The following is a 26484-nucleotide window of genomic DNA, read 5'->3' on the forward strand; positions in this document are numbered from 1 at the left end:
GTGTGTGTGTGTGTGTGTGTTTGCTGTGAGACTAATACACAGAGCAGCTGGAGTGCAGTGAGGGTGTGTAGCCCAGCGTTCTGTCAGCGGTGTGTATGGGTTAGAGAGGCCAGGGACGGGGTGTGTGTGTGTGTGTGTGTGTGTGTGTGTGTGTGTGTGTGTGTGTGTGTGTGTGTGTGTGTGTGTGTGTGTGTGTGTGTGTGTGTGTGTGTGTGTGTGTGTGTGTGTGTGTGTGTGTGTGTGTGTGTGTGTGTGTGAGACTCAATCCAACTCCTCACATGTCCAGAGACCAAGCAGCTCCAATGAAAAGTACAGAGTGTAGCCCAATAGTCCTTTTAACTTTTACTAATCACCCTAAACAAGGTACCCCAAAGTACTCCATAGTACCCTAAACAATTGTTTGGAGTATGTGGGGGTACCTATTGTTTTTTGGGGGGGTGATTATTAGAACCCCTTATAACTAAATAATGACTTGCTGTCCAGCAACACACACACAGTCATAACCCACAGCCCAACATCTGCAGTTTGACAATGTCAGCCATCTTGGATTGTTCTTCAAGGCTCAATAGCTACTTTGGCCAGAGCTATATCCTAATCTCACCCTCTCGCTCTGTCTTTCTCCATCTACCCTCTTGTTCACACATCCAGCCTAGCAAATCAAACAGAGACTACAGACTAGACCTCTCAGACGTTTTACTTGTGGGTTTGACATGGAACACAAAACAATATCATTGAGATGTGCAGAAAGAGAGACCCTGCTATTAAACCTCCTGGCCACTGGGAGCACTGTCACCATACCCATGTATACTGGACACTGTCTAGAGGCCCTCAAACTGAAGGAGAATGCAAATATCTGGTGTCTGATTATAATTGCAGTCATGTAGCACGCCATAGTGCACAGGCACATGCATGGGCATGGACTCCCGAGTGGCGCAGTGCTCTGAGGCACTGCATCTCACTTCTAGAGGTTTCACTACAGACCCTGGTTCGATCCCGGGCTGTATCACAACCGGCTGTGATTGGGAGTCCCATAGGGCGGCACACAATTGGCCCAGCGTAGTTAGGGTTTGGCCGGGGTAGGCCAAGAATTTGTTCTTAACTGACTTGCTAAATAATGTTAAATAAAGGTTCACTGCAGAAGCATACATCTGCAAACAGAGTCATGTTATATAGGCTATGCTGATAAGATCAGAGATCTGGATTCTGAGTGACTGCAGGAGAGGGTTGTCTTTGGAGAGTGAGTCAACAGCACTTCACCATGCCTCTCCACTGTCACGCTGACTACATTTCTTTGACTACTTGATTAACAGAGAGAGAGAGAGAGGAGCCAGTGTCTTCATGTCATTATACACCCCTAAGGTTAGAGCTTAACCACATAGCCGTCAAGTGTCTCTGTGTGCACACGTCCGTAATGCAGGCCCAAAGACTCGGTTATGAAAGCATACTGAACAAAAATATGAACGCAACATACTGCAATTTCAAAGAGTTACAGTTCATATAAAGAAATCAGTCAATTGAAATAAATTTATTAGGCCCTAATCTTTGGATTTCACATGACTGGGCAGTGGTGCAGCCATGGGTGGGCCTGGGAGGACATAAGCCCACCCACTGGGGAAGCCAGGCCCAGCCAATCAGAATGAGTTTTCCCCCACAAAATGGCTTTAGTACAGACAGAAATACTCCTTGGGACATCTGTGGCATTGTGTTGTATGATAAAACTGCTTATTTTAGAGTGGCCTTTAATTGTCCCCAGCAGAAGGTGCACCTGTGTAATGATCATGCTGTTTAATCAGCTTCTTGATATGCCACACCTGTCAGGTGGATGGATTATCTTGGCGAAGGAGAAATGCTCACTAACAGGGATTTGCACAGAATTTGAAAGAAATAAGCATTTTGTGCACATGAAAAATGGGACCAACACTTTACATGTTTCCTTGGTATTTTTGTTCAGTGTAAATAAATAAACCAAATCTGCTTCCCAAGCAGTTCAGACAGCCAGACAGGTTCCCCCCTCTGTTGCATCAAATGGTCCATGACAAAGCGTTAGTTAAAAATTCATATCATGTGTAAAAAAGGGGCCTGGGTCACACAGTCCATGTAGTGAATCCATATTTCATGCAGTCTTTGAGAACTAAGTTGTGATTAACATTCCACGGGTTATATATAACGCTGGGCAGGCTTGTACCAGCAGCAGCAAAGTGGATGCTTCAAAACTGTTATTTCATTTATTCGCCAATTTTGATTAAATCTTGCACGTCCTTCACGGGTCACTGTCCCAACACTGATTATTAATGTCTAGACTAAACTAGCTAGGGGTGTTTCAATTTGTTTATTATTAACACGTAGACCTACTTATCAATGTAGGACACATACAGGCACACACACACACACAAATACCCCCCCCCACACACACACACACACTCATCAAGGGAATAACAAGAACAGAACACTGTGGATTTCCACCTTTCAATTGCCATTTTAAAAACCTAATTTCTCACTTGTCACCATCTGAAGTACAGTGCTTTGATTTCAGAGCCTGGACAATACTAAGGGGGCTGTTGCCAGGAGCACCTCAGAGCCTCACTGCACTGGTGCTACTGTTCATACGTATTCATTCATTCTGTCAACTGTTGCCCAGAGCACAAGTGGATCGCTCAATTGACAATTTGATGAGATTGGGGGTGGTGGCTTTTCTCATTGACATTGTAACGGCCTTCTACTCCAATCTTTATATCAAAGTGCAAAGAGAGCTCTGACAAATAACAAGATACAGGTTCTTTGATTTGGAATGTACAGGCAAGTTACAAAGTAGGGATGAAACCCAACAAACATGGGTTTCATCAAGAGTGGCTCAGAGTCTCTGCTATAGCTGGACAACTGAACTATTGTCCTTCATTTGGACTCTGCATAGTGAACAGGGACAGTTCACACAGTGACTCAACTCCCATATGTCCCTCAGAACTGACAGTAAGAGACAAGACCCTCGTGAAAAAAAATATTATAAGGAAAAAGAGGAGAAGAAAAAGAGGGCAGAGCAGTGAGCGGTATAACAGGGAATGTTAGAGACATTTACTCCAGTATAGCCATGTCTGAACCGCTATCACACTAAGGTGTCTATAATGAGGAGAAGGAGAGATGGGGAGGGGAGAGGTAGAGAGAGAGGGAGAGATGAATGAGAGAGTATAGCCATGTCTGAGAGGGTCTATAATGAGGAGAAGGAGAGATGGGGAGGGGTGAGAGGAAGAGAGAGAGGGGGTGAAGGGAGGGAGGGAGAGAGGAAGAGAAAGAGGGTGGGAGAGAAACAGCATAGAGGAAGATAAAAATAGACAAAGATAGAAAGAGGGGGGCATCAGAAAGAAAGAAAATCAGGAGAAAAAAGAGATCTGGACTCTGATCAATGCAATCAGCAGGCCTGGCTTTTTAATATGGGAACTGTATCCAGGCAACGGCTAGCAAGAAGCAAAAAGTAATCAAAGTAAACAAGTAGAGGCTGAAAGTGCAGTGTGAGCTGTTTTGATGTGAATTTGCTGTTTAACATCTTATAATCACGTTATGAAAGAGAGTGGCCACACATTCCTGTGTCTCTCCAGAGATAAAGAAGCAAAGCGAGAGGATTTACCGCCCACCTGATCTCGCCTGCCTTTAGTCATTGAGGACATACATTTCCATTCTTAAAACGGTCACTCGGCTATCTTGTCAATATAATAGATCATCTTTGGTCTCTCCTAGTTGCCATTATTGTTAGCGTAGCATCGTATCCTGTGGACCCACAGGAAGAAGGCAATATATTGTTTCGCAATAAACTCAGGTAGCTGATTCCTGTGCAGTTATCCATCAATCAGTGAATTGAACCAGAAGAATTTAACCAGCAGGAGATGTTAAATGAGCTTTCAAGGAAGTGAGAAGAGAATTGGCCACTTGCCAGGAAACGATTAAGAGAGTGATTAAGAGAACGCAATGGATTTCCTCATTGACTGATGAGTGGGCTGATCTCTTGAACAGTACTTAAAGTGGAACTGACAGCATTTTAGCGAGATGAAATCTTATTAAATTCTGTTCATATACACCTCCAGAGAGAATGACACATTTTAAAACATGTTCTGATAAGCAAGCACTTAAATATGGTCCTTTTCACATTTTCATAAATTCTTAGAACGTTTGGGAATGATGTTAAAGTAAATTCTATAGCAAGGCAGGTAGCCTAGTGGTTAGAGTGTTGGACTAGTAACCTAAAGGGTTGCAAGATCAAATCCCCGGACTGACAAAAATCTGTCATTCTGTCCCTGCCCCTGAACAAGGGAGCTGTTCCTAGGCTGTCATTGAAAATAAGAATTTGTTATTAACTGACTAGTTAAATAAAAAAAATAGTGTGGGAAAGTGGATGAGCATTTGGACAATTAATAGACACTGCAGTAAATAAAACATCTGTCTTGTCCAAGACCAGAGTCGCTACAGACGGTGAGCTACAGTAGGCCTTTATACGGGCCGGCCATCCTTCACTTTGAACTGGACTGTGTGTTTACAGGCAAGTTGTGACTTCTAGAACACATTTGCTAAAAGCCACAAAATACACCTGAATGGATTTATGCAAATATGTCAACACCACGGTAGTTCTATTGATCAAACAACCCTGAAAAGGTAGGCTCTCTCTCCCACAGTTATGCACATCAACAACTAATGCTAGCCAGAGCAAGATGAGCTAAAATCTAACGAAGAAACATTAGATAAACCTTTTTTTCAGCTAGTAGGCCGTCAAAATTGCACTGATAAACGTCCTTCTGCAGCTTCCCTGCCAATGCATGCTTTGTCCCAACCAAGCACCCAAGCTAACTGGCTATATTTGGCTAGCTTGCTAGCTAGCTACATCCAGATACAAATGAGAGAACACTTCACTCTGACCATTTTACTCGCCGTAGTAGAGCTGGTTATGCTGTTTACATGTTAGAGCGTTCGTGATTAACTATGACTTTTTTTGCCTAGGTTTCCTGAACCGGACATATTCAGCAGGTGTTTGCACGTTAGTCAATTCATCCGTTTTTCTGCGTTCCGAAATCAGAGTAGATAGCCAGAGTGAATTCACGAATGCAAGTGATATGCTAACTGGATAGCAATCATTCAAGTTCTTGCTAGCTAACCAAATAACACCTGCATCTCTAGCTATGTAGAGCCAGCAAAAAATGAAGAGGAAAAGTCAGTCACTCACCCATGCATCCAATGAAATTACATCCTTCTAGCAGCTAGCTAGGTGGCTAAAGTTAGGCTCCATGTTTTTAGCCTCCTACATAAATAGATACGCTAGCCTATTAGCTACATTACTACGTCTGACTTGTGATCATTGCCCTTGCTAGTTTGATTGTATTGACATTTCCAGCCTTGGTTACATTAGTCAGATTTTGCACAAAATATTGATGAGTCATTAAAAATTAGTCATTGAAACTGAAACAGTGCATCTCGAATGGAGGCAGCAATCAATGCACTAAGTCATCTGATTTACAACCTGATAGCAATATTCTTTGGACTACCAAGACATGTATTGGTGGATTATATTAATTATGCATTGAACTGTATTCATCTATTCTGCCAACAATGCCTTACTTTACTTTATGGAATGTTGAATCAAATAGAACCTATTTTTAAAACCTCTTATATAGTTGCTTTTGTAGCATAAACTGAGAATTTTATGTTTTTGACTGATATTATGATTGTATGTTTGTTTCATACCTGCAAAGTTGTTAAAACACTGTCAGTTCAACTTTAACCTATGCACTCACATGTGTACACACACAGTGTCTCTCTTCCATGTACACACCTGTTGCATGATCAGTGTTACACTGTGCTGGCTAAATCATTGAGGGCCATCTGGCTGTACTCCAGAGGCTGTGAGTGTTCAGCTTGCCCCCAGGGAGGTCTAGCTCAGCCAGCCCATACAGGCCTAATGCTCCAACCACACTGAGCCCAAATGGCACCCTATGATCTTTATAGTGCACTGCTTTTCCCCTCCCCTATATGTCAAAAGCAGTGCACTCTTGGGGTGCCATTTTGGACGCACACTGGGAGATATGAGGAGACCACACAACCCTAACCGGCTTACACACACACACACACACACACACACACACACACACACACACACACACACACACACACACACACACACACACACACACACACACACACACACACACACACACACACACACACACACACACACACACACACACACACACACACACACACACACACACACACACACACACACACACACACACACACACAGACACAACCCTAACCAGCTTACACTGAGGGATGGGTTTAACTTATTGGCTCCAACAGATCAGAGTTGCCAGCTATGCCTCACTGCCTCCCTCTCTCCAGTTTGACTTTCTAGCTGACTGTGCAACTCTTTGTCTCCTTTTTCTCGATCTTGCTCAGTCCCTCACACACACACACACACACACACATCACTCTCTATCTCTCTCTCTATCTCTCTCTATCTCTCTCTCTCTCACTCTCTCTCTATCTCTCTCTCTATCTCTCTCTCTCTCTCTCTCTCTCTCTCTCTCTCTCTCTCTCTCTCTCTCTCTCTCTCTATCTCTCACTCTCTATCTCTCTCTCTATCCCTCTCTATCTCTCTATCTCTCTCTCTCTCTCTCTCTCCATACACATACAGTACATTCATCATCACCCCCTTCTCACACATAGTCAGGTGTGTTGACATCCTGTTTATGTTCATGTCTCAGTGATTTTATTAGTTCCCTCCTTCGTTCTTCCCACTCATCATTACAGCAGTCAAATCAACTACGTGCCTCAATTGAACATCTACCACCTACCATCTACCATCTGCACAGAGAGTACACAGCAGAATCCAGAACCATTACACCATCAAATATTTACAAAAGTATCTCCCAGAGGAGCCTTGTGATTGATGGATCAATATGAATAACCTGACAGTAAGCAATAAATACTCAAGGGGAATATTTGTCCATCTCGATTGCCGCAGGCTCCAATTGAAAAGGTGAATAGAATAGAGAAGGGACAGATCAAATGTACTATTCAACCTAACACACACATACCCAAAGAGACAGGCACGCAGGATTCAGAGCGTGAAACTAGACACACACACACTCACAGACACAAAGACAGAGAAACACACACGCACAAACACACATACACACACTCAAAGAGACAGGCACGCAGGATTCAGAGCGTGAAACTAGACACACACACACTCACAGACACAAAGACAGAGAAACATACACACACACACACTCAAAGAGACAGGCACGCAGGATTCAGAGCGTGAAACTAGATACACACACACTCACAGACACAAAGACAGAGAAACACACACGCGCACACGCACACGCACACACACAAACACACACACACACACACTCGCAGACACAGACACAAAGACAGAGAAACACACAAGCACACACACACTCTCTCTCCCGCATCTCCACAATGAAAGATCAGACCCATCAACACAACAAATGGAGGTTCAAGTTGGGGCAAGTTTGTCCCTACATGAGACATTGTTAGTGACAGAAAACCAAATCTATTCTGGCATTTACATGAAACTGTAATGAAAGAACAGGACATTTTGGCATGTCTGTCTACAGTACATTGGGCCATCCCCTCATGTCTCTCTTTCTCAGTCTGTCTGAAGTTATGGGTTGCTGCCCCAGCTCTTTCTCTTTTGGTTTTCCTGGAGCACAGTGATGTCCCAATACGAGGCTGATGATTCCCTGCTGCTTACGAAGAGAAAAGTTGTTGGAATGAAAATGAGCCTGAAACTCAAATGAGCCGAGCTGATAATTAATCATTTCAGAGCTATACAAAATGTCCCTTGTGTCATCTTCTTCGTTTTATAACCCCTCTCTCTTCTTTCTCTGTCCCTCTCATTCCCTCTTCCTCCTTCCCTCTCTCTCCCACTCTCCCTCGACCTCCCCCTCCCTCCCTTTATTCCTCCCCTCCCTCTCTCTCCCCCTTCTGCTACAGACAGTAACTTTGTCCTGGGTAACGCCCAGGTACAGTCCCTCTACCCCATCGTCTACTGTTCTGACGGCTTCTGTGAGCTGACCGGCTACGCCCGCGCCGAACTGATGCAGAAGAGCTGCGCATGTCATTTCCTGTACGGGCCGGAGACCAGCGACCAGCTGACGGCGAAGATCCAGGGGGCATTGGACGACAGGGGGGAATTTAAGAGTGAGCTGGTGTTCTACAAGAAGGGAGGTGAGAGACTCAGAGACAGGGGGTGCCCCTAGGGCTCTGGTCAAAATGAGTGCACTATAAAGGGAATAATGGGCCATTTCAGACACATCCAGAGAGACTGAGTTGGTGTTCTACAGACTCAAGCCTCATTTATATCTGCTGCTAACATGTGTCCTTTGTTCTGATCTTATCCACATTATGATAGTGCCCACATTGTAGCCGTTAATGTGTCCTCATTGTGACCAGATATCCTATGTATGCAAATTATTTGATAGATATTCCTTCAAAATAATATGTATTTATTTATTTTAAGATACATATTGATGCCATAGGTCAATGGTGACACACCTGTCAATGATTTGGAATAATGATGATTAAAATGGTTTCACTGTCCAGATCCGTCTACACTTGTAAGATACCCAGGCAGAACGCATCTGACTACCTCTAGAGGTAGTCAGATGCCAGTGTGATCTGATGGCAACCAGATCACAATGTGTCTTTTAATGATGTGGATCAGGGAAAAAAGACCCATGTTAGAACCAGGTATAAACGGTGCTTAAGTCTTTTAATCCTCACTGTCTAATAAATCACTTTGTGTGTTTATTTCCAAATGCATTTTTTCATCATTTATTTCCCTGAGCCTTCATTTTGCCATTGAAAAGCTCAGTCTGATTGTTTGGGCGTGTTGATACAAATTTAAATATATTTACACTACCGATCAAAGGTTTGGGGTCACTTAGAATGCCCTTGTTTTTGAAAGAAAAGCAATTGTTTTGGTCCATTAAAATCACATCAAATTGATCAGAAATACAGTGTAGACATTGTTAATGTTGTAAATGACTATTGTAGCTGGAAACAGCAGATATTGTATTGAATATCTACACAGGCGTATGTGCACCCCTTTGGTCTGTACTAAAACCTACACTGCTTACCCTTCAAAGTAGCCAGACACAGTGCATTCGGAAAATATTCTGACCCCTTGACTTCTTCCAGATTTTCTTACGTTACAGCCTTATTCTAAAATATATATATTTTTAAAGACATCCTCATCAAACTACACGCTATACCCCATAATGACAAAGCGAAAACAGGGTTTAACATTTTTAGCAAATGCAGAAGTATTCAGGCCCTTTGCTGTGAGACTTGAAATTGAGCTCAGGTGCATCTGGTTTCCATTGATCATCCTTGATGTTTCTACAAGTTGATTGGAGTCCACCTGTTGTAAATTCATTTGATTGGATATGATTTGAAAAGGCACACACCTGTCTATATAAGGTCCCACAGTTGACAGTGGAGGAAAAACCAAGTCATGAGGTAAGTCGCTCTGGATAAGAGCGTCTGCTAAATGACTTAAATGTAAATGTAAATGTTGAAGGAATTTTCCGTTGAGCTCTGAAACAGGATTGGGTCGAGGCACAGATCTGGGGAAAGGTACCAAAAAATATATGCGATTTTGAAGGTCCCCAAGACCTTTCACCTCCTTTTTATCCCCAATTTCTTGGTAGTTATTATCTTGTCTCATCGCTACAACTCCCGTACTGGCTCGGGAGAGATGAAGATCGAAAGCCATGCGTCCCCCGAAACACAACCCAACCGCACTGCTCCTTAACACAGCGCGCATCCAACCCGGAAGCCAGCCGCACCAATGCGTCAGAGGAAACACTGTGCACCTGGTTAGCGTGCATGGCGCCCGGCCCGCCACAGGAGTCGCTAGTGCGCAATGAGACAAGGATATCCCTACCGGCCAAACACTCCCTAACAACGCTAGGCCAATTGTGCGTCGCACCATGGACCTCCCGGTCGCGGCCTGCTGCGACAGAGCCTGGGCTCAAACCCAGAGTCTCTGGTGGCACAGCTAGAACTGCGATGCAGTGCCTTCGACCACTGCACCACCCGGAAGGGCCTCCATCATTCTTAAATGGAAGAGGTTTGGAACCACCAAGACTCTTCCTAGAGCTGGCCGCCCGGCCAAACTGAGCAATCAGGGGAGAAGGACCTTGGTCAGGGAGGTGACCAAGAACCCAATGGTCACTCTAACAGAGCTCCAGATTTCCTATGTGGAGATGGGAGAACCTTCCAGAAAGAAAACCATCTCTGCAGCACTCCACCAATCAGGCCAGACAGAAGCCAGTCCTCCAGTGAAAGGCACATGACAGCCAGCTTGGAGTTTGCCAAAAGGCATTTAAAGGACTCTCATACCATGAGAAACAAGGTTCTCTGGTCTGATGAAACCAAGATTGAACTCTTTGGCCTGAATCCCAAACGTCACATCTGGAGGAAACCTGGCACCATTCCTACGGTGAAGCATGGTGGTGGCAGCATCATGCTGTGGGGATGTTTTTCAGCGGCAGTGACTTGCAGAATAGTCAGGATCGAGGGAAAGATGAACAAAGTACAGAGAGATCCTTGGTGAAAACCTTCTCCAGAGTACTCAGGACCTCAGACTGGGGCGAAGGTTTACCTTCCAACAGGACAACGACCCTAAGCACACAGCCAAGTGGCTTCAGGACAATTCTCTGAATGTCCTTGAAAGGCCCAGCCAGAGCCCGGACTTGAGCCCGATCTAACATCTGGAGAGACCTGCTCCCCATCCAACCTGACAGAGCTTGAGAGGATATGCAGAGAAGAATGGGAGGAACTTCCCAAATACAGGTGTGCCAAGCTTGTAACGTCTTACCCACGAAGACTCGAGGCTGTAATCACTGTCAAAGGTCCTTCATCAAAGTACTGAGGAAAGGGTCTGAATTCTTATGTAAATGTGATATTTCAGTTGTATATACATATATATATATATAGTACCAGTCAGAAGTTTGGACACACCTACTCATGGTTTTCAATGGTTTTTCTTTATTTTACTATTTTTTACATTTATCTAATTTATAAAATAGTAAAAATAAAGAAAAACCCTGGAATGAGTAGGTGTGTTTTTTTGCCACATCTCTAAAAACCTGTTTTTGTTTTGTCATTATGGGGTATTGTGTGTAGACTGATGAGGGAAAAAATACATTTAATCAATTTTAGAATAAGGCTGTAATGTAACAACGTTTGGAAAAAGCCAAAGGGTCTGAATACTTTCCAAATGCACTGTGCATATGCAAATAAGGTATGACTGGTTATTTGGTCAGAACAATCACATCAGATTGTGGTGTCGTGCTGTGGGTCAAAAGGTCCGTCCCAACTGAACAGACTGTACTGGCCCTTTAAATCCGGAATCCATAATGGTGAAACAGCGATGTCCGTTTGCAATATTACAACAACAAAGATGTTACTGCAAGCAATGAAAACGTTTTTTTTTCCTCTCGGACATCATTTGACGTACTACAGAAGAGCACAATATATACGGTATATATATTTTACTATGCTACAAAACACACCTCAGATCTGCAACAAAAACAACAACAGTGGTGGGTTGGCCAATGGCTCTGTTTCCCTCTACTGCATGTTCCATCTTTAACCTGTTACTGGAGTGGGCTACATCAGGGTCACACAGACTGTTGCTTGTTCGTCTTAAACAAATCTACTTTCAAACAAAATATACACCTCACACACATAGTTATAGGCTTAAAAAAAGAAGACACCTGTACGTTTGACAGATATAGAGTTGATATTTATTACATTTTGAGTTTGCATCTCAATATTCCACTTTATATACATCACAGAAGACTAAAATATAACAAAACTGTTTGATATAGAAAAATAAATGATAATACATATGAATATGCCACCCATGAGGCCACAAGAGGGAGATTTGGTTCGGTACCCTATTTTCTATATAGTGCACTACTTTTGACCAGGGCCTGGTTAGGGCTCTGGTCAAAAGTAGTGCACTAAAATAATAGGGAATAGGGGGCCATTTCAGATGCGTACAGAGAGACCCAGCCGGTGTTCTACAAGAAAGGAGGTGAGAGACAGTCAGTCACACCCTAGTAACCCACCTGGGCTTATTATAGCCTCTTGAGAGTGAACCAGAGGCTAGGTGTAAATGAGGCGTGTGTGTGTGTGTGTGTGTGTGTGTGTGTGTGTGTGTGTGTGTGTGTGTGTGTGTGTGTGTGTGTGTGTGTGTGTGTGTGTGTGTGTGTGTGTGTGTGTGTGTGTGTGTGTGTGTGTGTGTGTGTGTGTGTGTGTGTGTGCGCCAACCCCATGTTCTCTACACGTGCGCCAGCCCCATGTTCCCTACACGTGCGCCAGCCCCATGTTCTCTACACGTGTGCCAGCCCCATGTTCTCTACACGTGTGCTAGCCCCATGTTCTCTACACGTGCGCCAGCCTCATGTTCTCTACACGTGCGCTAGCCCCATGTTCTCTACACGTGCGCCAGCCTCATGTTCTCTACACGTGCGCCAGCCCCATGTTCTCTACACGTGCGCCAGCCCCATGTTCTCTACACGTGCGCCAGCCCCATGTTCTCTACACGTGCGCCAGCCCCATGTTCTCTACACGTGCGCCAGCCCCATGTTCTCTACACGTGCGCCAGCCCCATGTTCTCTACACGTGCGCCAGCCCCATGTTCTCTACACGTGTGCCAGCCTCATGTTCTCTACACGTGTGATAGCCCCATGTTCTCTACACGTGCGCCAGCCTCATGTTCTCTACACGTGCGCCAGCCCCATGTTCTCTACACGTGCGCCAGCCCCATGTTCTCTACACGTGTGCCAGCCCCATGTTCTCTACACGTGTGCCAGCCTCATGTTCTCTACACGTGTGCCAGCCCCATGTTCTCTACACGTGTGCCAGCCCCATGTTCTCTACACGTGTGCCAGCCCCATGTTCTCTACACGTGTGCCAGCCCCATGTTCTCTACACGTGTGCCAGCCCCATGTTCTCTACACGTGTGCCAGCCCCATGTTCTCTACACGTGTGCCAGCCCCATGTTCTCTACACGTGTGCCAGCCCCATGTTCTCTACACATGTGCCAGCCTCATGTTCTCTACACGTGTGCCAGCCCCATGTTCTCTACACATGTGCCATCCTCATGTTCCCTACACGTGTGCCAGCCTCATGTTCCCTACACGTGCGCCAGCCCCATGTTCTCTACACGTGCGCCAGCCCCATAGCAATTTTAATTTCAGACAATGAGCGTCAGCCCCTCGCCATTTGAGTGACAGCTAGCAAGATGCACACTCGGCAGAGCGAGCGAGAGAGAAAGCAATGACGCGGTGCACATACTGTATCTGCACATATTTGGCATTTTGGGGGATGTAATCCAGCTTTCATCTAAATATACACCCAACTGGGACCATGAAAACACACCGTTAACCATAACAGTAATAGGACTCTCTACGAATGTGAGGCTGTTTTCTCCTGATCAGATGCATGTATGTACAGCCACAACATGTCCACCACCATGTCACACTGTGTTATGACTTTTTCAAGCACAGACAGACAGACAGGCGGAGTGGTATGAAATATATACAAATACAAGATAATGAATCTTTGCAGATAAAAATGTATAGAAGTTGCCGCGTGTAATCTGACTTCAACTGTGAATACACTCTAAATAAGAACTTCAGAAAAGAAATGAATTGGATACAAATGCATTGGCTATGGTGCACGCAATGTGTTTCAACAGTATCTGTCTTCTTCGGGCAGTTGAAGCACTGAAAGGTGGGTATTTGACTTGTTCAAATCAACAAAGACACAGATTGATGATGGCTGTTAAGTGTTGCTGATCACATTTGATCAAAAACCCTCACATTCACTTGGTGAGATATCAAATCATGGTACACGTGGATATGTGTTGGGAGCCAGTTGGTCTTGTAGTGTAGGTACCAGATGTGTTATATTCAAAGAGAATCGTTTTTCCCCCTGTGGTTTTAGTCCGTAGAGGATGTAGTCGGTGTGTGCTTCTGGCAGGCCTGCTCCTCATCCATGCTGAACGCTGTGGTGTTCAATATTCTCTGTGTTGTGCTTATCATGACAGGCTGGATAATGCCTGCCGGCACATTCATGCTCCTTCGTATAGTCGGCGGAGATTGATTAGTCAAATTAAATCATATGAATCTTCATCTTCTTCATCATCATCATCATCATCACCACCTGTTTTTAACCACAGCTTGCAGACAATGTGAAACCCTTCACCTTGGCTGAGAGTTGGGTGTATCAAGTGTAATGGGGATCTGTAGTTGTGTCACAGTGTGAGGAGAGCGACTCACAGACCTGTATGACCATCCACTTCTCACATCACACCTCTACATGTTATCTATTCTGTCACTCTCCTTCCTGCCTGCCAGACACCTGGGAGGACATAGCATGCCACACATCTCTCACTGCCAGCACAACACGCCATACAGTATGGCAAAGAAAGAGCGTGTGAAGTGCTGTGTGGATGTACATGAATACAGTATGGATGAAGTCAATGGAATAGAGAATAGCAAACTATTTCTCCGGTCTCAGATAAAGCTGTATATTTTTTTTCTTTTTTTTTCTCGCTTCATTGTTTTCATGCCAAACTCATTTCACTTCCTGAATTGACCAAATTAGAGCTACGCTTCCTGAAATGAAAAAGCTTTTATGCAATAAAGACATCCTGCATTCATCTCTCTCTGTCTCATCAGTAATAACTGTCTGATAGAGCTCTGGGACTCAGGGTGCAGAATGTAAGGCACACACACTAACACTACACATAAAGTGAGGTAGTGAGTTGTTGTTTTCTGGGTTTTGATGATATTGTATCATATTGGGACTAGATCATTCAGTGTAAATAGCTTTTCTATATTTCCAACTGAAATCAAAATGTTCACTGGGTTTTATCGGGAGGCAGTGGGATGGCAGAAGCTTTTCAAGTCTCTGTAGACAGCTGGAGATGAGCTGATTAGCTCTGATTAGCTAGGGGCATAGAGTGTGTATTAAAATGTAACTGATTGACTGTGTCTCTTCCAGGTACCCAGTTCTGGTGTCTGCTGGACATTGTGCCCATTAAGAATGAGAAGGGAGAGGTGGTGCTGTTTCTGGTGTCCCACAAGGACATCACTGACAACAAGAAGGACCAGGACCCAGAGCAAGGCCCAGAGACTGGTGAGTTACCCTGAGTTAGACCAGGACCCAGAGCAAGGCGCAGAGACTGGTGAGTTACCCTGGGTTAAACCAGGACCCAGAGCAAGGCCCAGAGACTGGTGAGTTACCCTGGGTTAAACCAGGACCCAGAGCAAGGCCCAGAGACTGGTGAGTTACCCTGAGTTAGACCAGGACCCAGAGCAAGGCCCAGTGCCTGGTGAGTTACCCTGGGTTAAACCAGGACCCAGAGGAAGGGATAGAGAGATGGATGGAGGAAGGGATAGAGAGAGAGGGATGGAGGAAGGGATAGAGAGAGAGGAAGGGATAAAGATAGGGATGGAGGAAGGGATAGAGGGAGAGGAAGGGTTAAAGAGAGGGATGGAGGAAGGGATAGAGAAAGAGGAAGGGATAAAGATAGGGATGGAGGAAGGGATAGATGGAGAGGAAGGGTTAAAGAGAGGGATGGAGGAAGGGATAACGGGAGAGGAAGGGTTAAAGAGAGGGATGGAGGAAGGGATAGAGAGAGGGATGGAGGAAGGGATAGAGAGAGATGGAGGAAGGGATAGAGGGAGAGGAAGGGATAAAGAGAGGGATGGAGGAAGGGATAGATGGAGAGGAAGGGTTAAAGAGAGGGATGGAGGAAGGGATAACGGGAGAGGAAGGGTTAAAGAGAGGGATGGAGGAAGGGATAGAGAGAGGGATGGAGGAAGGGATAGAGAGAGAGATGGAGGAAGGGATAGAGAGAGGGATGGAGGAAGGGATAGAGAGAGGGATGGAGGAAGGGATAGAGAGAGGGATGGAGGAAATGATAGAGAGAGTGATGGAGGAAGGGATAAAGAGAGGGATGAAGGAATGAATAGAGAGAGGGATGGAGGAATGAATAGAGAGAGGGTTGGAGGAAGGGATGGAGGAATGAATAGAGAGAGGGATGGAGGAAGGGATGGAGGAATGAATAGAGAGAGGGATGGAGGAAGGGATGGAGGAATGAATAGAGAGAGGGTTGGAGGAAGGGATGGAGGAATGAATAGAGAGAGGGTTGGAGGAATGAATAGAGAGAGGGATGGAGGAAGGGATGGAGGAATGAATAGAGAGAGAGATGGAGGAAGGGATGGAGGAATGAATAGAGAGAGGGATGGAGGAAGGGATGGAGGAATGAATAGAGAGAGGGTTGGAGGAATGAATAGAGAGAGGGATGGAGGAAGGGATGGAGGAATGAATAGAGAGAGAGATGGAGGAAGGGATGGAGGAATGAATAGAGAGAGGGTTGGAGGAAGGGATGGAGGAATGAATAGAGAGAGGGTTGGAGGAAGGGATGGAGGAATGAATAGAGAGAGGGTTGGAGGAAGGGATGGAGGAATGAATAGAGAGAGGGTTGGAGGAAGGGATGGAGGAATGAATAGAGAGGGGTTGGAGGAAGGGATGGAGGAATGAATAGAGAGAGGGTTGGAGGAAGGGATGGAGGAATGAATAGAGAGAGGGTTGGAGGAATGAATAGAGAGAGGGATGGAGGAAGGGATGGAGGAATGAATAGAGAGAGAGATGGAGGAAGGGATAGAGAGAGGGTTGGAGGAAGGGATGGAGGAATGAATAGAGAGAGGGTTGGAGGAATGAATAGAGAGAGGATGGAGGAAGGGATGGAGGAATGAATAGAGAGAGAGATGGAGGAAGGGATAGAGAGGGATGGATGGAGGAGGGAGGATAGAGAGAGGGATGGAGGAAGGGATGGAGGAATGAATAGAGAGAGGGATGGAGGAAGGGATGGAGGAATGAATAGAGAGAGGGTTGGAGGAAGGGATGGAGGAATGAATAGAGAGAGGGTTGGAGGAAGGGATGGAGGAATGAATAGAGAGAGGGATGGAGGAAGGGATGGAGGAATGAATAGAGAGGGGTTGGAGGAAGGGATGGAGGAATGAATAGAGAGAGGGTTGGAGGAAGGGATGGAGGAATGAATAGAGAGGGATGGAGGAAGGGATGGAGGAATGAATAGAGAGAGGGATGGAGGAAGGGATGGAGGAAGGGATGGAGGAATGAATAGAGAGAGAGATGGAGGAAGGGATGGAGGAATGAATAGAGAGAGAGATGGAGGAAGGGATGGAGGAATGAATAGAGAGAGGGATGGAGGAAGGGATGGAGGAATGAATAGAGAGAGAGATGGAGGAAGGGATGGAGGAATGAATAGAGAGGGTTGGAGGAAGGGATGGAGGAATGAATAGAGAGAGGGATGGAGGAAGGGATGGAGGAATGAATAGAGAGAGAGATGGAGGAAGGGATGGAGGAATGAATAGAGAGAGGGTTGGAGGAATGAATAGAGAGAGGGATGGAGGAATGAATAGAGAGAGAGATGGAGGAAGGGATAGAGAGAGGGATGGATGGAGGGAGGGATAGATAGAGAGAGGGATGGAGGAAGGGATGGAGGAATGAATAGAGAGAGGGATGGAGGAAGGGATGGAGGAATGAATAGAGAGAGGGTTGGAGGAAGGGATGGAGGAATGAATAGAGAGAGGGTTGGAGGAAGGGATGGAGGAATGAATAGAGAGAGGGATGGAGGAAGGGATGGAGGAATGAATAGAGAGAGGGATGGAGGAATGAATAGAGAGAGGGATGGAGGAAGGGATGGAGAGAGGGATGGATGGAGGGAGGGATAGATAGAGAGAGGGATGGAGGAAGGGATGGAGGAATGAATAGAGAGAGGGTTGGAGGAATGAATAGAGAGAGGGATGGAGGAAGGGATGGAGGAATGAATAGAGAGAGAGATGGAGGAAGGGATAGAGAGAGGGATGGATGGAGGGAGGGATAGATAGAGAGAGGGATGGAGGAAGGGATGGAGGAATGAATAGAGAGAGGGTTGGAGGAATGAATAGAGAGAGGGATGGAGGAATGAATAGAGAGAGAGATGGAGGAAGGGATAGAGAGAGGGATGGATGGAGGGAGGGATAGATAGAGAGAGGGATGGAGGAAGGGATGGAGGAATGAATAGAGAGAGAGATGGAGGAAGGGATGGAGGAATGAATAGAGAGAGGGATGGAGGAAGGGATGGAGGAATGAATAGAGAGAGAGATGGAGGAAGGGATGGAGGAATGAATAGAGAGAGAGATGGAGGAAGGGATGGAGGAATGAATAGAGAGAGGGATGGAGGAAGGGATGGAGGAATGAATAGAGAGAGGGATGGAGGAAGGGATGGAGGAATGAATAGAGAGAGGGTTGGAGGAATGAATAGAGAGAGGGATGGAGGAAGGGATGGAGGAATGAATAGAGGAGGGATGGAGGAAGGGATGGAGGAATGAATAGAGAGAGGGTTGGAGGAAGGGATGGAGGAATGAATAGAGAGAGGGTTGGAGGAAGGGATGGAGGAATGAATAGAGAGAGGGATGGAGGAAGGGATGGAGGAATGAATAGAGAGAGGGTTGGAGGAATGAATAGAGAGAGGGTTGGAGGAATGAATAGAGAGAGGGTTGGAGGAAGGGATGGAGGAATGAATAGAGAGAGGGTTGGAGGAATGAATAGAGAGAGGGTTGGAGGAAGGGATGGAGGAATGAATAGAGAGAGGGTTGGAGGAATGAATAGAGAGAGGGTTGGAGGAAGGGATAGAGAGAGGGATGGATGGAGGGAGGGATGGAGGAAGGGATGGAGGAATGAATAGAGAGAGAGATGGAGGAAGGGATAAAGAGAGGGATGGAGGAAGGGATAGAGAGAGGGATGGATGGAGGGAGGGATAGATAGAGAGAGGGATGGAGGAAGGGATAAAGAGAGGGATGGAGGAAGGGATAGAGAGAGGGATGGATGGAGGGAGGGATAGATAGAGAGAGGGATGGAGGAAGGGATGGAGGAATGAATAGAGAGAGAGATGGAGGAAGGGATAGAGAGAGGGATGGATGGAGGGAGGGATAGATAGAGAGAGGGATGGAGGAAGGGATGGAGGAATGAATAGAGAGAGAGATGGAGGAAGGGATAAAGAGAGGGATGGAGGAAGGGATAGAGAGAGGGATGGATGGAGGGAGGGATAGATAGAGAGAGGGATGGAGGAAGGGATGGAGGAATGAATAGAAGAGAGATGGAGGAAGGGATAGAGAGAGGATGGATGGAGGGAGGGATAGATAGAGAGAGGGATGGAGGAAGGGATGGAGGAATGAATAGAGAGAGAGATGGAGGAAGGGATAAAGAGAGGGATGGAGGAAGGGATAGAGAGAGGGATGGATGGAGGGAGGGATAGATAGAGAGAGGGATGGAGGAAGGGATGGAGGAATGAATAGAGAGAGAGATGGAGGAAGGGATAAAGAGAGGGATGGAGGAAGGGATAAAGAGAGGGATGAAGGGATAGAGAGAGTGATGGAGGAAGGGATAGAAAGAGGGATAACGAGAGGGATGGAGGAAGGGATGGATGGAGGGAGGGAGGAAGGATTTAGAGAGAGAGGATTTAGGGAGGGATAGAGAGAGGGATAGAGAGAGGGATGGAGGAAGGGATAGAGAGAGGGATGGAGTAGGGATAGAAAAGAAATGGAGGAATGGTTAGAGATGGGGATAGAGGGAGGGATAGAGAGAGAGGATGGAGGGAGGGATAGAGAGGTGGTTGGAGGAAGGGATAGAGAGAGAGGAAGGGATAGAGATAGGGATGGGGGAAGGGAGGGATAGAGAGAGGGATTGAGGGAGGGATAGAGAGAGGATGGAGGGAGGGATAGATAGAGGGATTGAGGGAGGGATAGAGAGATATGATGAAGGGAGGTTAGAGAGATGGATTGAGGGAGGGATGGAGGGAGGAATAGAGAGAGGGATAGAGAGAAGATTTAGGGAGGGAGAGAGAGAGGGATTGAGGGAGGGATAGAGAGATGGAATGGAGAGAGGGATTGAGGGAGGGATAGAGAGAGGATGGAGGGAGGGATAGAGAGAGGGATTGAGAGAGAGGATGGAGGGAGGGATTGAGGGAGGGATAGAGAGATAGGATGGAGGGAGGGGTAGAGAGAGGAATTGAGGGAGGGATAGAGAGAGGGATGGAGGAAGGGATAGAGAGAGAGGATGGAGGGCGGGGTAGAGAGAGGGATGGAGAAGAGAGAGAGGTGGTCATGTTTTTTGTTCTGTGATTTTTCACGAAGATGTAATGACTGTAACCTTTAAAGAGCATACAAGTGTTACACTGTTATACGAATGAGTGTGTAAGACTGGAGGGAGGGAGGGAGGGAGGGAGGGAGGGAGGGAGGGAGGGAGGGAGGGAGGGAGGGAGGGAGGGAGGGAGGGAGGGAGGGAGGGAGGGAGGGAGGGAGGGAGGGAGGGAGGGAGGGAGGGAGACTTGGTTATTCTGTCTGGTTGATTAAACTCTGAAATTAGTTTTGACATTTCCATACCTTCCCTATCTACAACTCTAGGGAATGAGAACGTTACATTAAGTGTGGACCCTCGTGGCCAGACAGGTGTCCTCAGGGCCAGCTGCAGGCATAAGCGGCATGAGCGGTCGCTTTCAGCTTGGAACTCAGTTGGGGTCTCAACCTACTGTTGAGAATTAGAATAGTAATCAAATCAAATCAAATTTATTTATATAGCCCTTCGTACATCAGCTGATATCTCAAAGTGCTGTACAGAAACCCAGCCTAAAACCCCAAACAGCAAACAATGCAGGTGTAAAAGCACGGTGGCTAGGAAAAACTCCCTAGAAAGGCCAAAACCTAGGAAGAAACCTAGAGAGGAACCAGGCTATGTGGGGTGGCCAGTCCTCTTCTGGCTGTGCCGGGTGGAGATTATAACAGAACATGACCAACATGTTCAAATGTTCATAAATGACCAGCATGGTCGAATAATAGTAAGGCAGAACAGTTGAAACTGGAGCAGCAGCATGGCCAGGTGGACTGGGGACAGCAAGGAGTCATCATGTCAGGTAGTCCTGGGGCATGGTCCTAGGGCTCAGGTCCTCCGAGAGAGAGAAAGAAAGAGAGAAGGAGAGAATTAGAGAACGCACACTTAGATTCACACAGGACACCGAATAGGACAGGAGAAGTACTCCAGATATAACAAACTGACCCTAGCCCCCCGACACATAAACTACTGCAGCATAAATACTGGAGGCTGAGACAGGAGGGGTCAGGAGACACTGTGGCCCCATCCGAGGACACCCCCGGACAGGGCCAAACAGGAAGGATATAACCCCACCCACTTTGCCAAAGCACAGCCCCCACACCACTAGAGGGATATCTTCAACCACCAACTTACCATCCTGAGACAAGGCCGAGTATAGCCCACAAAGATCTCCACCACGGCACAACCCAAGGGGGGGCGCCAACCCAGACAGGCTGACCACAACAGTGAATCAACCCACCCAGGTGACGCACCCCCCCCCCCCAGGGACGGCATGAGAGAGCCCCAGCAAGCCAGTGACTCAGCCCCCGTAACAGGGTTAGAGGCAGAGAATCCCAGTGGAAAGAGGGGAACCGGCCAGGCAGAGACAGCAAGGGCGGTTCGTTGCTCCAGAGCCTTTCCGTTCACCTTCCCACTCCTGGGCCCACTGAAGAGATGAGTCTTCAGTAAAGACTTAAAGGTTGAGACCGAGTTTGTGTCTCTGACATGGGTAGGCAGACCGTTCCATAAAAATGGAGCTCTATAGGAGAAAGCCCAGCCTCCAGCTGTTTGCTTAGAAATTCTAGGGACAATTAGGAGGCCTGCGTCTTGTGACCGTAGCGTACGTGTAGGTATGTACGGCAGGACCAAATCAGAGAGGTAGGTAGGAGCAAGCCCATGTAATGCTTTGTAGGTTAGCAGTAAAACCTTGAAATCAGCCCTTGCTTTGACAGGAAGCCAGTGTAGAGAGGCTAGCTCTGGAGTAATATGATCAAATTTTTTGGTTCTAGCAGCCGTATTTAGCACTAACTGAAGTTTATTTAGTGCTTTATCCGGGTAGCCGGAAAATAGAGCATTGCAGTAGTCTAACCTAGAAGTGACAAAAGCAGGGATTAATTTTTCTGCATCATTTTTGGAAAGAAAGTTTCTGATTTTTGCAATGTTACGTAGATGGAAAAAAGCTGTCCTCGAAATGGTCTTGATATGTTCTTCAAAAGAGAGATCAGGGTCCAGAGTAACGCCGAGGTCCTTCACAGTTTTATTTGAGACGACTGTACAACCATTAAGATTAATTGTCAGATTCAACAGAAGATCTCTTTGTTTCTTGGGACCTAGAACAAGCATCTCTGTTTTGTCCGAGTTTAATAGTAGAAAGTTTGCAGCCATCCACTTCCTTATGTCTGAAACACATGCTTCTAGTGAGGGCAATTTTGGGGCTTCACCATGTTTCATTGAAATGTACAGCTGTGTGTCATCCGCATAGCAGTGAAAGTTTACATTATGTTTTCGAATAACATCCCCAAGAGGTAAAATATATAGTGAAAACAATAGTGGTCCTAAAACAGAACCTTGAGGAACACCGCAATTTACAGTTGATTTGTCAGAGGACAAACCATTCACAGAGACAAACTGATATCTTTCTGACAGATAAGATCTAAACAAGGCCAGAACATGTTCGTGTAGACCAATTTGGGTTTCCAATCTCTCCAAAAGAATGTGGTGATCGATGGTATCAAAAGCAGCACTAAGGTCTAGGAGCACGAGGACAGATGCAGAGCCTCGGTCCGATGCCATTAAAATGTCATTTACCACCTTCACAAGTGCCGTCTCAGTGCTATGATGGGGTCTAAAACCAGACAGAAGCATTTCGTATACATTGTTTGTCTTCAGGAAGGCAGTGAGTTGGTGCGCAATAGCCTTCTCTAAAAATTTTGAAAGGAATGGAAGATTCGATATAGGCCGATAGTTTTTTATATTTTCTGGGTCAAGGTTTGGCTTTTTCAAGAGAGGCTTTATTACTGCCACTTTTAGTGAGTTTGGTACACATCCAGTGGATAGAGAGCCATTTATTATGTTCAACATAGGAGGGCCAAGCACAGGAAGCAGCTCTTTCAGTAGTTTAGTTGGAATAGGGTCCAGTATACAGCTTGAAGGTTTAGAGGCCATGATTATTTTCATCATTGTGTCAAGAGATATAGTACTAAAACAGTAGAATAGTAGAATACAAAAGGTGCAAGATTGAAATTTGATTGTGCCTCAGCGGTTTTTCTCTTGTCATGTCAGTCACTGACAGTCACTCAATGGTCAGTTAGTCTGGCCAGCTGTCTAAACTTGTAGTAATCATGGCCAAATACCAACTGGGCACGCAGAGTACCTGCCCAGGGGCCCTGCCCTCCAGGGAGCCCCCATTGATTTTGTAGATCACTCTCACTCACATATCATTAAAGTGGTATAAATCTCAGCAACATTTTTAGAATTGCAGGTAAAATGTGTAGATTAACCGGAAATGAGCTTTAAAATTGCAAAAATGTCTCTACACCCCATGGTAAAATGTGTAGAATTGCAGGAAATTAACTTTAAATTAAATCTTACTCTCCGCCGTCAACAAGGGGGCTACTAAAATGTTTTGCCCGTGAGGTGGTTGGGGGCCCAACACCAAATCTCACTTAGGGCCCCCAAAGGTCCTGGCAGTGTTTTCACACCTACACACTCTATTGTTGTCTGCTCTATAATAAAGAGTGTAAAAAAAGAAGTGTAAAAAGAAAAACACTCTCTGTCCCCCATCCCCCCATCCCCCCACTCTCTGTCCCCCATCCCCCCACTCTCTGTCCCCCATCCCCCCACTCTCTGTCCCCCATCCCCCCACTGTCCCCCATCCCCCCACTCTCTGTCCCCCCCCATCTCCCCCCATCCCCCACTCTCTGTCCCCCATCCCCCCACTCTCTGTCCCCCATCCCCCCACTCTCTGTCCCCCATCCCCCCTCTCTGTCCCCCATCCCCCCACTCTCTGTCCCCCATCCCCCCACTCTCTGTCCCCCATCCCCCCATCCCCCCCCCCCACTCTCTGTCCCCCATCCCCCCCACTCTCTGTCCCCCATCCCCCCACTCTCTGTCCCCCATCCCCCCACTCTCTGTCCCCCATCCCCCCACTCCCACTCTCTGTCCCCCATCCCCCACTCTGTCCCCCATCCCCCCACTCTCTGTCCCCCATCCCCCCACTCCCCCATCCCCCCACTCTCTGTCCCCCATCCCCCACTCTCTGTCCCCCATCCCCCCACTCTCTGTCCCCCATCCCCCCACTCTCTGTCCCCCATCCCCCCACTCTGTCCCCATGTCCCCCATCCCCCACTCTCTGTCCCCCATCCCCCCACTCTCTGTCCCCCATCCCCCCACTCTCTGTCCCCCATCCCCCACTCTCTGTCCCCCATCTCCCCCCACTCTCTGTCCCCCATCCCCCACTCTCTGTCCCCCATCCCCCCACTCTCTGTCCCCCATCCCCCACTCTCTGTCCCCCATCCCCCCACTCTCTGTCCCCCCATCTCCCCCCATCCCCCACTCTCTGTCCCCCATCCCCCCCATCCCCCCACTCTCTCCCCCCACTCTCTGTCCCCCATCCCCCACTCCCCCATCCCCCACTCTCTGTCCCCCATCCCCCCACTCTGTCCCCCATCCCCCCACTCTCTGTCCCCCATCCCCCACTCTCTGTCCCCCATCCCCCACTCTCTGTCCCCCCCCCCATCCCCCCATCCCCCCACTCTCTGTCCCCCATCCCCCACTCTCTGTCCCCCATCCCCCCACTCTCTGTCCCCCATCCCCCCACTCTCTGTCCCCCATCCCCCCACTCTCTGTCCCCCATCCCCCACTCTCTGTCCCCCATCCCCCCACTCTCTGTCCCCCATCCCCCCACTGTCCCCCATCCCCCACTCTCTGTCCCCCATCCCCCACTCTCTGTCCCCCATCCCCCCACTCTCTGTCCCCCATCCCCCACTCTCTGTCCCCCATCCCCCTGTCCCCCATCCCCCACTCTCTGTCCCCCATCCCCCCACTCTCTGTCCCCCATCCCCCCACTCTCTGTCCCCCATCCCCCCACTCTCTGTCCCCCATCCCCCACTCTCTGTCCCCCATCCCCCCACTCTCTGTCCCCCATCCCCCACTCTCTGTCCCCCATCCCACTCTCTGTCCCCCATCCCCCACTCTCTGTCCCCCATCCCCCACTCTCTGTCCCCCATCCCCCACTCTCTGTCCCCCATCCCCCACTCTCTGTCCCCCATCCCCCCACTCTCTGTCCCCCATCCCCCCATCCCCCCCACTCTCTGTCCCCCATCCCCCCACTCTCTGTCCCCCATCCCCCCACTCTCTGTCCCCCATCCCCCCACTCTCTGTCCCCCATCCCCCACTCCTGTCCCCCATCCCCCCACTCTCTGTGTCCCCCATCCCCCCCCACTCTCTGTCCCCCATCCCCCCACTCACTGTCATCTTTACTGATGAGTCATTCAGTTACATCCTTGTAGACTCACCTCTGGCCCTATACACTGTAAAGGTGTCTCATTAAAAGTGGTGCCAAGATCCACCTGACTCCAGGAAGTGGGAATAGAAACAGTTTCGTACGTTTGGATTTCAGAATGTGGCTGTTGTTGGGCTCACATGGCTGAGGCAACTTTGTATGTACTTAATGTTCAACTCTTCGAAACGACACATAATATAAACACATTTTGGTTTCAAAACGATAAATCCTACACACGCATGCTTACTATTTAGAAAGTGAAGTACTGTGGGATTCGGATAAAGATATCAGAAACAATGTGACTACTACAGAGCCTGAGATACAGCAAAAAATACTGAAGTGTACAGGTTTTTATTTAGAATTGTTTGAGGGGTAGGGGTCGCCCCAATTGTCCACATGTTGGAAAATTTGAGATTTGAAAGGTTTGAGATAAAATATGTCACCATTTACAGTTCCAACAGGAATAAAATTGAAAAAAATATATAATAATAATAATAATTCTCAGATCTTTTACCTACAGTAATAGTGTCGCTCTAAACATGCACAAATTCCCATTGGAACACAGCCATTTTAAAAGTGAAGAGCTTGTGCAACGTGCCATACCTTCACCTCTCATTTTACAGGAATGATATGAGGAGAAAGCTGAAGTCTCTACCTATCCATTGATGTAAATATATCCTCTGATTCCCAGTTCACCTACTAGATAGCAGTAGGAGATCACATGACATCTCTTGGCCACTTGAAACCAGTTGCATCTGGTTTGGGTAGTGAGTCACTGTGCCAAAATGGCTGAATGGATCTTCAAGCCTATCAACTGAAAATGACCTGACCAATCAGGGCTTTCAAGTCACGGAGTTTGTTTTTTGGAAATAACACACAGACAGGTGAATAAACTTCAAACTTGTTATGGCATTTCCAGCAGTAAGATTTGAGTTCGATTTTCAAAAAGACAA

General features: G+C 47.1%; 1 protein-coding gene across 1 annotated transcript in view; it reads left to right on the forward strand.

Moving 5' to 3' along the window:
- Positions 1-26484, forward strand: part of LOC124043965 (potassium voltage-gated channel subfamily H member 8-like) — a 185429-nt gene that overhangs the window by 112582 nt on the left and 46363 nt on the right. The window contains exons 2-3 of the mRNA XM_046363157.1: positions 8002-8235; positions 15094-15228. Coding sequence (XP_046219113.1) covers positions 8002-8235; positions 15094-15228 — 369 coding nt within the window. The remainder of the gene's footprint in view (positions 1-8001; positions 8236-15093; positions 15229-26484) is intronic.

Source organism: Oncorhynchus gorbuscha, linkage group LG09 (assembly GCF_021184085.1).
Source record: "Oncorhynchus gorbuscha isolate QuinsamMale2020 ecotype Even-year linkage group LG09, OgorEven_v1.0, whole genome shotgun sequence".
Lineage (NCBI taxonomy): Eukaryota > Metazoa > Chordata > Actinopteri > Salmoniformes > Salmonidae > Oncorhynchus > Oncorhynchus gorbuscha.